General features: G+C 42.4%; 1 protein-coding gene across 7 annotated transcripts in view; it reads left to right on the forward strand.

Moving 5' to 3' along the window:
* Positions 1-12555, forward strand: part of ABHD12 (abhydrolase domain containing 12, lysophospholipase) — a 102412-nt gene that overhangs the window by 52865 nt on the left and 36992 nt on the right. For all 7 annotated transcript variants that reach the window (XR_010405758.1, XR_010405757.1, XM_054509983.2 and 4 more), the window contains exon 2: positions 10369-10493. Coding sequence is in view for 5 of the 7 variants with exons in the window: in XM_054509983.2 (XP_054365958.1) it covers positions 10369-10493 (125 nt within the window). In the remaining 2 variants the exon portion in view is untranslated. The remainder of the gene's footprint in view (positions 1-10368; positions 10494-12555) is intronic.

A 12555-nucleotide genomic window follows, 5' to 3' on the forward strand; every position in this document is an offset into this window, starting at 1 on the left:
GAGGAAAATTATAAAAGATTTCATAAAAGGAATTGATAAAAAGTTGGTTGAAAAAAGAAAGAAGAAAAAAAAAAAGAATGTGATCAGGCAGGAGACTAGAACAAAGCCATACACTAGGGTATATTTTGGTCTGTTAGAAGAAACTGTATCCCAAAATTTTAAAGAGAGAGAAACATATATATATATATATATATATATATATATATATATATACACACACAAAATAAGGTTAACTACAATGAAGGGATAGAATATGACTCTAAAAAAATTTTAAAAGATTTTTTAAAAAATTGGTAAGATAGGATGTTGGTTGAAAAAGGGAAAAAGAAAAATGAAAAAAAAATAGGAAAAAAAAGAAAATTAAAAAAATTAACTTTGAAAGACTAAAGAATCAGGGGGGAAAAAGCCATGAATTCTATGTGCAGTATTCCCCTAGCACTGGAGTTCTGCCGTTCTCATTGATCAGTAAACTTGGTCTTGGCTGGCTGTTCTTGCTGATCTTCTGGGGGAGGGGCCTGTTGCGGTGGTTCCCAAATGTCTTTGCCGGAGGTGGAATTGCCCCGCCCTTGCCGATCCGGGCTAAGTAATCTGCTCCGGTTTGGTCTTGGGAGCTTTTGTTCCCTGCAAGCTTTCTGTACAGCTTTGGAGGAGGAGAGTGAAAATGGCAGCCTCCCAATCTCCGCTCCAGAGGAGCGGAGAACTCAGGGCCCGCTCCTCACTGCGCCCCCCAGAGAAAAGCAGTCAATCACTCCCATCTCCCCGGTCTCCGGCCCTATTCTGTGCTCACCCGGCCTGTGACCGAGCATTTCTCTCTCTGGCACCCGACCCCGTGTGGAGTCTCCAAACCCAGCAGATCCCTGCGGTGCACTCCCCTGCTGCTCCTCCCCGGGGAGGAAGGAGAGTCTGCCCAGATCTGCCACTTGTTGGGTCCCTGCTGGAGGAGCAGTGGCCCGACTGTGCCGCGGATCACGGTTTATGGCAATCCCGAGCTGAGAGCCTGCTCCTCGGCTCCGTCTCTGCAGCAGGCTTCCCCGCCGATCCTTAGGAGCTCTGCTGCACTCAGGCACCCCCGGTCTTTCTGTGACCCCGAGGGTCCTGAGACCACACTGTCCCACAAGGTTTCTCCCCCCCGCTTAGCCACTGGAGCGACATCCCTCAGTGGAGCCAACTTCTAAAAGTTCCGATTTTGTGCTCCGTTGCTCTATCACTTGCCAGAAGTGGCCGACGGAGACCCCCTCCCCCGCCATCTATCCTCCTGAATATTGCCTTGGATTCACTTCTCCGCACGTCCTACCTTTCAGAAAGTGGTTGCTTTTCTGTTCAGAGAGTTGCTGCTATTTTCTTCGATCACCTGTTGAGTTTGTAGGTGTTCAGAATGGTTTGATCCCTATCCACCTGAATTCCTGGGACCAGACGAAATCCAGGTCTCCTACTCCTTCACCACCTTGCTCCCCACCCCCCGCCCAGGGATGTAATTCTTCGATAGCTTTACCCAGTACCTCCTTTGTTTATAGGTTTTATTCCTTTTTTTTCTAACAATTTGAGAAGATAGTCACTATTTATGTTTTCTTACAAAATAGTCTGTATCATTGAATTTTAGAAATTTTATTAGCTTAGCAAAGCATGTGATACTCTCTATTAAAAGAAATTTAATGTGAGGTTACCTCACTTTTCTGATCCCTAATTTCGTATATTCTCTTTTCAGCCCAGAACTTACTGGGTTCTTTTCTTGCTTTTTCTTGAATAAACAGCTCTTGGATTTGTTAATCAATTTTGTATTTCTTATGTTTGAACTTCTTTTAAATGAAATATTTTTGTCGTGCTGATTATGCAAGTGTAATAGACTTTTTTTCTCTGTACACCTTTTAAAAAGATTTTGACTTGCTTACAAGATTTGTTACTGACCATAGCACTGATTGAAATAAAATGTAGAGAAATTAAATTTCATTATGGGAACTTATACTCCTAGGTATTAAAGGAATGTGTACTTAATTATTAAATACAGGCATACCTTGGAGATGTTATGGGTTTAGGTGTAGACCACCAATAAAACAAATACTGCAATAAAGCTATTCAAAGTTTTTGGTTTCCCAGTGCATATAAAAGTTAAAGTTATATAAAAATGATGTTTGTACTGTTTTCTATTAAGTGTACAATAGCATTATGTCTAAAAAAAGTATGTAACTTAATTAAAAATATTGCTAAAAATTGCTAACCATCATCTGAGCTTTCAGCAAGTCATAATCACTGATCACAGGTCACCGTAATAAATATAATAATAATGAAATGTTTGAAATATTGTGAAGCTTACCAAAATGTGACACAGAGACATTAAGGGAGCAGATACTATTGGAAAAATGGCACCAAGAAACTTGCTTGATGCCGGTTGCCACAAACTTTCAATTTGTAAAAAACTCAATATTTGCAAAGCACAGTAAAGCAAAAAGCATGCTAAAATGGGGTGTGCCTGTATTCATATCAAGAAATAGCATCAGCAATCTAGAAACTCATGTCCTGTATAAGGAAAAGCTCCCAATATGAGAGGGAAAGAAGTGTGCTCCCAGGGGGCACACTTTACAGGCAGATAGAGCACCGTTGCAGTCAGGGAGCCAGGAGGTTCTAGGGAGTACCCTGCTGAGAACACCACGCAGGCTGTATTTCCAGATTACAAAAACCTTGTCCTTTAGTTATAGAACTCTTACAGAACTTAATTATTTACAAGTCTAGAACTTTCTAATTAAAATAATGGTATAAATATTCTAATATAAGAGCTATGGAGTTTTCAAAACAAAATAGATTCTGCTTGTTCTGTGAATTTCTTAGTGTGCTATATACTGTTGGTTCCATCTACAGTTACTAACCACTGATTGCCAGTCCAGCAGTGTCCTCATTTCTCACCCTTGGCTTCAGGTTTCCTGGGGAGTCCCAAAACACTTGATAGCTACAAGCAACATTTTTGTTGTTGTTCACTTAAGAAAAACTTTATTTTTAAGTTTTATTTTATTGTCATAAGAACACTTAACATATCTACTCTCTTAATAAGATGTGAAGCGTACAATGCAATATTTTTTTTTAACATTTTTTATTTATTTGACAGAGAGAGAGACAGCGAGAGAGGGAACACAAGCAGGGGCAGAGGGAGAGGGAGAAGCAGGCTTCCCGCGGAGCAGGGAGCCCGAAGTGGGGCTCGATCCCAGAACCCTGGGACCATGACCTGAGCCAAAGGCAGACGGCTAACGACTGAGCCACCCAGGCGCCCCTACAATGCAATATTGTTAACTGTAGGGACAATGTTGTACTGTAGATCTCTTGAACTTACTCATCTTGTGTGATTGAGACTTGATGCATTTGATTAATAAATCCCAGTTCCCACTCCTTGCCACCGCTGACAACCACCATTCTATTCTGATTCTATGAGTTTGAGGATCTTAAACTTTGCTTTTAGAACAGCTTCAGATTCACAGCAAAATCGAGCAGGAAGTACAGACACTTCCAGGCTCCCTCTGCCCCCACACATGCAACCTCCCGAGCAGCCAACATCTTGCACCACAATAGAACATTTATTATAGTCAGTGAGCCTACAGTGACACATCATCATCACCCAGATTCTGTAGTTTACATTCGGGTTCCACTTGGTGGTGCACATTCAGGGGTTTTAACAAATGTGTAATGAATAGTTCCACTACCCTAAAAATCCTCTGTGCTCTGCCTGTTCATCCTTCCATCCCTGCTAACCCCTGGCAGCTACTAATCTTTTTACTGTCTCCATAGTTTTGTCTTTTGCAAGGTGTCGTATAGTTGCAGTTATACAGTATGTAGCCTTTTCAGATTGGATTCTTTCACTCAGCAACAAGTTCCACAATATTAAGTTTTCTCTGAGTCCTTTCGTGGCTAAATAACTCATTTCATTTTAAGCTAAATAACATCCGATTGTCTGGATGTACCACAGTTTGTTTATCCATTTACCTACTAGAGGACATCTTCATTGATTCCAACTTTAGGCTACTATAAATATTTGTGAACAGGTTTTTGTGTGGACTTAGGTTTTCTACTCATTTGGGTAAACACCAAGGAGTGTGATTGCCAGAAGGTATGGTAAGAGTATATTTAGTTTTGCAAGAATGTGCCAAACTGTCTCCCAGTGAGGCTGCACCATTTTGCATTCCCACTAGCAATGAGTGAGAGTTCTTGTTGCTCCATGTCCTCATCAGCATTTGGCGTTGTCAGTATTTTGTGTTTTGTCCTTTGTAATATGTGTCTGGTGGTATCTCATTGTTTTAATTTCAAATTCCCCAATGACATATGATGTTCAACATCTTTTCACATGCTTGCTTCTCGTCTATATATCTTTTTTGATGAGGTGTCTGTTCAAGTCTCTTGCCTTTTTTTTAATTGGGTTGTTTTCTCATTGTTGAGTTTTAAGAGTCCTTTGTGTATTTTAGACAATAGTCCTTTATCAGATTTGTCTTTTGCAAATATTTTCTCCCAGTATGTGGCTTCTCTTCCCATTCTCTCTCTCTCTCTTTTTTTTAAGAATTTTATTCACTTGAGAGAGAGAGAGAGAGAGAGAGAGAGAGCACAAGCAGGTGGGGGAGGGGCAGAGGAAGAGGGAGAAGCAGACTCCATGCTGAGCAGGGAGCCAGACACAGGGCTTGATCCCAGGACCCTGACATTTTGACCTGAGCCGAAGGCAGATGCTTAACCGACTGAGCCACCCAGGTGACCCTCTTCTCATTCTCTTCATGCTGTCTTGGGCAGAACAGAAGTTGTTAATTTTAGTAATAAAGTCTAACTTACCAATTATTTCTTTGGTGGATTGTACCTTAGATGTGGTTATCTAACAAGTCATCACCCTACCCAAAGTCACCTACATTTTCTTCTGCCATCTTGTAGGAGTTTTATAGCTTCACATTGTACGTTTAGCTCTATGAGCCATTATGAGTTCATTTTTGTGAAGGGTGTAAGTGTGTGTCTAGATTCGTTTTTTTGCATGTGGATGTCCAGTTATTACAGCACCATCTGTGGACCAGACTCTTTTTTCCCCATTTTATTACTCTTGCACTATTGTCAGAGATCAGTTAACTATATTTATGTGGCTCTATTTCTGGGCTCGCTGCTATGTTCCATTGATCTGTTTGTTCTTTCACGAGTACCACACTGGAACTGACTGTCAGCCTGCAGCCTGCCCATCTCTCTGAGGGCTCCAGGCTTCCTTCCCCAGACTCCTTGGCCTTTCCTTGGCCCTTCTCCACCCCTCCTTCCCTCTGAGGTACAGGTCTTGGGCCCTTTCACATCGTTACCAAACAGTTCAGCCAAGGGTTGCTCTGGGATCTACCCTTCTAGGAGGCAGCAGGAAGTTGTAAGTTGCACAAATTGTCCTTTTGTAGAATAATTTGTTAAAAAGTCCCGTCAGAAAATGTCTACAGATCTATGATCATTTGAGAGAAAATCTCAGATTGCGCATTGAGTGCTCTGATTTGGGCTGCTTTTCCAGAAAGACCAGGATGAAGGCGGGTAGGATGCTCATAGGCCTGGAGGAATGTGGGAGTGGAGGTCACCTTGGCCAGCCCCCACACACTATGCCAGGCTTCTTGTCTGGGAGTAAGTTACTCAGCTCCTTGGAAGTTGCTGTGTGCTCTGTGAAAATGGGGCTAATATTTACTTGGACAGATTGAGAGAACATGAAATCCAGCAAATTGGTCAGATTTATTAATGATTACTTATATTTTACTTGCTATTTTTTAGATTTTGTGGCTGACTTTTTTCCATTATTTTGTTTTTGTTTCGTTAATTATCGATTCTTAGGAATCGCACAGAAATATACAGTAATGTCCAGTGTTCCCATCCCCCAACCTCCTTCAGTTTGAGGTAACATGTAACGCAACTATAGTACAAAATCAGCCCTAGGAGATTGACATTGATGCAATCCATAGAGCTTATTCAGATTCCACCAGTTAAAAATACACTCATTGTGTGTGTGTGTGTGTGTGTGTAACGCTGTGCAATCTCATTACATGTGTAGCTTCATGGAACCACTGTCACATGAAGGTACTCACCTATACCACCCCTACCAGGCTCCTTCATGCTACCCCTTTATTGCCACCCCTATCCCCGCCCTCCCATCCCTAAACCAGGGCAACCACTAATCGCGTCTCCATCTCTATCACTTTTGTCACTTAAAGAACATTTTTATAGACGGACTTACATAACATGTGACCTTTTGGGATTGATTGACTTTTTAAACTCAGTATATTTCCCAGGTTCATCCAAGTTGTTGCACAGTCAATAGTTCGTTCTTTTTTATTGCTGAGTAGTGTTCCATGGCCGTATGGACAATTTGTTTATCCACTCACCTCTTGAAAGGCATCTGAGTTGGCGCTATTATGAATAGAGCTGCTGTAGGCATTCATGTACAAGTTTCTACATGAAAATAAGTCTTCATTTCTCTGGAATAAATGCCCAAGAACACAACTGTTGGGCTGTATCCTAAGTCCATTCATTGTATTTATTTTTACAGTTCCTTTCTATTTCTTGACAAGTGATTCTGGTTATCTGTTTATGGTATTGCTAATATGAGTAACCTTTAAAGACAAGCACACTGAATCATTGTACAGCCTATGGCAAAAGTTGTTCCTCTGTGTGTGGATGTGTGCACTGTAGAGAAAGGTGGGCCTCCATGATTACTCCAGGTCACATGCAGGTAATAAATGGAGGTGATGCTTTCCTCAGCTGCCTGGGAAATGTTCATTCTTATTAGTAATCAAGAACAGGGAATCTTCTAGCAAGGAGTAACTACATTAATAGCAGTACTTCCAGCAATAAGTGGAGGTTTGCAACTAAAGGAATTTCTGAGAAAATGAACAAAATTGTCACAAGAAGTAGGTAATAATTAAGAAATTAAGAAAATGATATATTTTTTCCAGACGTTGTTTATATCCTCCTTCTCTCTTGTTTCTTCTTGATAAATTCTTTTAACTTTATAAGGAACAGACAGTTCCTGTCTTATATAAACTATTTTGAAATATGAGGAAGATGAAAAGCCACTGTCTGTGGAGGAAGCCGAACCCTGAAATAGCACAGAAAAAACAATGCAGGTTTCACTAATGAACAGGAATACTTTTTAGGTGAAATGATATATCAAAGCAGAAGTCTGTTGCTGTCCTGGCCATCTTATTGGGCTTCTTTCACTCGGCATAGGTTTTTTTTTAATTTAATTTAATTTAATTTTTTAGTGTAATCTCTACCTCCAATGTGGGGCTCGAACTCATGAGCCCAAGATCAAGAGTTACATGCTCCTCCTACTGAGCCAGCCAGGCACCCCTCACTCAGCATAGTTATTTTGAGGTTCATCCACATGGTTGCATGTATCCATAGCTGGTTCCTTTTTCTTGCTGTGTACTATTCCATTCTAAGGACAAATCATGGTTTGCTTATCCATTCACCTGTTGATAGACATTTGTATTATCTCAGTGGCTATTTTGAATAAAACTTTCATGAGTGTTTTTTTTTTTTTTTTTGAGAGCTTGAGCACTAGCGGGAGGAGGGGCAGAGGGAGAGGGAGAGAAAGAACCCCAAGCAGACTCCATGCTGAGCACAGAGCCCGATGTGGGGCTCAATCCTATGATCCCCGAGGTCAGGACCTGAGCCAAAACCAAGAGTTAGATGCCCTACTGACCCAGCCACCCAGGTGCCCCCCGTGAGTGTTTTTGATCAAGTCTTTGTGTGTACATATGCTTTCCTTGCTCTGAGGACATAAAATTACAAGCTGCGTGAATACCTTATAATGGCCAGATTTATGCAGGCTCTAGAGGGTGAGTGACCAAATTGTGCAAGGGACATAGGAATGGCCAATGTGGCCAGAGCAGAGGACCGAAGCATGAGCTTTGCATCTGGCATTTGATGGTTGTGCATTTGATTGCAGGCTATTTTCTTTTTTATGGGCTCTCCATTTTCTCTCAGAATGAAGTCCTGAATTCTTCTTGGCCTCTTTGGACCTCTCACATTGTGCCCAGCCTTCCCTTTCAGGCCCATTACTATGCCCAGTCCCTGCTCTTTCCCTTAATGAGAGTAAGAAGACTGTGATGACAGCTTAGATATATTGTGGACCCGGAACTCATATGTGCACTCTATGTGCATTATTGTGTGTAATCCTTCCAGGAGCCCCACAAAGGAGGTACCACTTTTATGCCCTCGGAGCAGGGAAGAAACCACAGCTTAGAGAGGTTAAGTAATTTATCCAGGATTGCACAGCTAGTAAGTGGTAGGTTAGAAGTTAGAGTAGATCATCTGACTTCAGAGCCAGCACCTTTAACCACCATGTTATATACCCTTCATCACTGGAAGGACAGATTGTGCATGGAATTTAAGATGCCATTTTAAATTTTTTTTTTTTTTTAATTTATTTGAGACAGAGAGAATGAGATACAGAGAGCATGAGAGGGAGGAGGGTCAGAGGGAGAAGCAGACTCCCTGCTGAGCAGGGAGCCCGATGCGGGACTCGATCCCAGAACTCCAGGATCATGACCTGAGCCGAAGGCAGTCGCTTAACCAACTGAGCCACCCAGGCGCCCTAAGATGCCATTTTAAACTATTCTTCTACATCATCTAGTTAACTCCTATATTCCTAACTTAGTGTTTCCTCCCAGTGGCCCCTTCCCTGGCAGCCCGGACTGGGTCAGATTACCCTGAACCACGTGCCTCTCTCAGAGCTCTGTGTCTGCCCCACTGAGCTGGGAGCACAGCATGGATGCAGAGGCCTTCCTTTGCTTCCTTTAGTGTCTGCTGCCCAAAGAGTGCTAGCATTGAGTAAACCAGGTGAATGAGTTATACTGTCAGATACGAATGTTTGTCATCAGCTTTGCTGAGGTATTATTTACACATACAAATGTGTAACTACAATCAAGATAAAATTATTTTGATTACTCTAAAAGTTCCCTGTGTGCCCCTTGCAATCTCCCTCCATCCCCAGCTACCACTGTTCTGTTTGTCTGTCTCTATAGTTTTGTCTCTTCTAGAATTTTAGATAAACGGAATCATACAGTATGTAGTCTTTTGTGTCTGTCTTATTTAGCAGAATGCTTTTGAGATGCATCCATATTATTGCATGTGTCAGCAGTTCCAGGTATATATTTAAAACCACTTTAAATATTTATTTTGGAAACAGTCCAGAAATAAATACTTAGCCCCACTCAGGTTTAGACTTGGTTCATAAGTTAGAGCAGCGGTTTCCAAGGATCCTCCCCAGGATCCTTTCAGAGTGTCCACAAGGTCGAAATGATTTTCATAATAACCCAAAGATATTATTTGCCTTTTTTACTCATTGTCTCAGAGTTTTCCAGATGCTGCCTGACGTGTGGTATTGCAACAGATTGGATGCAGAAAGATAGGAGAATCCATCTGTCTTTTATTAAGCTGTCTGGCTTAAAGAAATTTGTAAAAATGTTAATGCCGCTCTCCTCACTAAAAGTTTTTGTGTTGGAAAATATAATCACTTTTTAAAAAACAAATGTTAATTATATTAACATTTAATGGCTTTCTTGTTATTAGATGCATGAATAAATATTTTTAAATTGTATTTTAACTTCTCACATGATAAATAGTCATAAATATAAACCGTGTAAACAGAAGCTCTTTGGGGGCTTCAGTTTTCTAGTTATAGAGAAACCCTTAGTCCAAGGAGTTTAGAATCTCTGGACTAGGGACATTTTTGAAAAGGCATCAGGAATAGGATAAGGAAGTCTTGGAGCTGCGTGGGCTTAGAAGAGGATCTGGAGACCTGGCCTGGAGAAGGGGCCTCCATCCGGTGGTGCCAGATGGAATGTGGGCTGGAATGCAAGGACAGGCAGTGTCAGCTACAGTCTCACTGTCAGCCCCCTGCTCGCTCCCCAGACCTGGTTGGGCAGGTTCTGTTGATGTTTCAGCTTCCTATAAGGAGCCAGCGGGCAGCCCATGCCTGTGGCTGGCTTGCAGGACAGCGATCACGCGGCCTAGAGCCAGCCACTTTCCCCAGATGAAGCTGCTGCTACGATCTGACTTCAGGTCGGGCATTTGCTGGGGAGCTGACTGATGTCTGTGCTGTGTTCTGATTCCAAGGCAAGCACAGGAAATCATCAAGATGGTCCGTTGGCTTTCAGGAGAAACTATGTACCCTCCCCCTTCCCGCGCAATAGAGTTCTAAGCTCAGATTGAAAGACTGTCTAAAATAATTATTTTAACAAAAGCAGGTGGGAGGCTAGTCTTATTACTGGCACAGTTATTGTGGGGAAAGTGACATGTAGATTTTGGTTAGTGATTTTGATAATGCTGTTAATAAACGGGAGCAAAATTGCACCTCCAGTCTTTGACCTGTTAATTGCTCTTCTCTTGCAGGCGAAAGGGCCTGTGGTTCCGACTGAGGAAGATACTTCTCTGTGTTCTGGGGTTGTATGTTGCCATTCCATTTCTCATCAAACTATGTCCTGGGATACAGGCCAAACTGATTTTCTTGAATTTTGGTAAGTACCACGTGCCCATTTTGCCTTGAATTTTAGTAAGAATTCATTTGCATGATGATTTATATATTTTTATATCTACCACTCAGATCAAGAAATAGAACATTTCTATTACCCAGAAAGTTCCCAGTGCCCCTTCCCAGTTACAGGCTGCTGCAATGACTGCGTTGTTCTCCAGGGCTAACAGTTGTGTGCACAGGTAACCCCTGCTTGGCTGGGGGTCCTGCTTTAGTGGCAGTGGGTAAGGATGTTAATGGTGTTGTGTTGGAGGTGCTCTGCCCTTGTGCCATCTAGGAGGCTCACTGTACTTGGAAAAGATAACCACTAAAAGGTGACCACCTTAAACAAAAATAATTAGGACCTTTTTCTTTAAAAATAAAAAAAAATCAGCCTGACATGCTTTGGTTTCTATGGAATTATATGCTCCCTCTATAGGTGTTGTAGTCTCCCTGAGTTAACTTAGACCTTGTGTGTTCCAAAGGTGTTTTTTTTTTTCATGCTGTATATTTACTTTTGTGCAAGTAGGAGGAGGAAGGTCCAGAAGTCTCAAGCTTAGGAAATAGAAGGCAGAGGGCTCCCAGGTACATAATTGCTGGGAATAATCCTCTTAAGGAGCATCATTTTACACCTACAAGATGAGGCTAGGAGGGAAGAGGCTGGGTCTGCGAGTGTTAGGGTTTGAAGGTAGAACGTGGTGCTTGGCGCACAGCAGGTACTCCATAAGCAATGGCCTTCAGCTTGAGAGTGCAGGTATGCGTAGCATCTGAACCAGTCGAGGTGGGCTCTGTGCATGCTCTTAGCTGTTGGTTTGCAAAGAGTAGGTTTGGACCTTGTGTATTTGGGAGGAGAGGTTTGAAAGTTGGGGCTGTTGCCGTGAGAAGAGGCAGCAGGGTTGCTGGTAGAGAAGGAAGGAGGAGGAAGAGCATGAAGATGAGGGGGAGGACAGACAGGAGGTGTTGAGATGGCTCACGTGTGACTGTGGCCTGGGACAAGCAGGGGGTGGCACTGGGGCCAGGCATGTCAGGGCTACAGAACCCTCTTCTGTAGTAACGCAGTGCTCCAGGCTCTGTAGGTGCCTGGGCATACGGGTTCGGGTTTATGAAGTCTACAGTGGACTTAATCACAGAAACTTAGAAGTCACTGGCTAAAAAGAGCATTTCTGCTCTCAAGAGAAACAGTAAGGAGGAGGAAGAGAAATAGTAAGGTCAGTGTTCACTACTTTGTAAATCTAAAGTAAGTTTTTTTAATTTGGTGTCTTAAAATAAGTATAAAATACTTACAGTATACCAAGAGGCATTTGATTTTTCTGACGGAAATGTAGCTGAACTTTGAGGAATTTATCCTCTCTATGTTTTTGCCAGTGTGAGAGGCACAAACTTAAAAGGAGCTAACAACATACTAAAATAAAGGGAGTTTTGATTTTCTGACTTTAACCCTTAAATGTCCATAGTCGGTCCAGCACAGAAGAGAGTTTGTGTTTACATACAAACACGAGGCTACTGGGTTGCAGATACCCTGATGGCAGACTTTAGGATGGACTCTAAATGGCTTTTCCTACTCTATAGGCCTCTGGGTGCCTTGAGCAGGTGCCTTTGCCACACGGTGGGATCCCAGGAAATATTTGAATTGACTTGCTTTTCTTCAGATCAATTATTTGGGCTACTTTAAACATAGCCCACAAATGTTGCTCGGTTGGTTTCCTAATGAAATGGTAGGATGTTCCACAGGAGCAGAACTTGGGTTCTCCTAGTCCACCTCTACAAGGAGATGCCAGTCGCTTACCCTTTCCTTCCCCATGTCCACTGTGTGGCAGTGGGGTCGCCTCCTGCAGGGGTTATAAAGGAGATTGGTTAGCTGTCTGTGCTGCCTCCCCTGTGGGGGAATGGGGGTCCCCAGGGCTGGCCTGCAGTGGTTTGGCAGTTTCAGTCCATGGTGCTGGAGGGCCAGTGTGTTGGGGTAGCACCTCCATTTTTGTCTCCTCAAAATGTGAATCATGATCCTGTGAATTCCATTTGGACTCTAAAGGAAGTCTAAACAGTCTTTTGGGTCTCAGAACATAATCACA

Source organism: Mirounga angustirostris, unplaced genomic scaffold, assembly GCF_029215605.1.
Source record: "Mirounga angustirostris isolate CCGP_5_RB_7025 unplaced genomic scaffold, mMirAng1.0.hap1 SCAF_10, whole genome shotgun sequence".
NCBI classification, from domain to species: Eukaryota; Metazoa; Chordata; class Mammalia; order Carnivora; family Phocidae; genus Mirounga; species Mirounga angustirostris.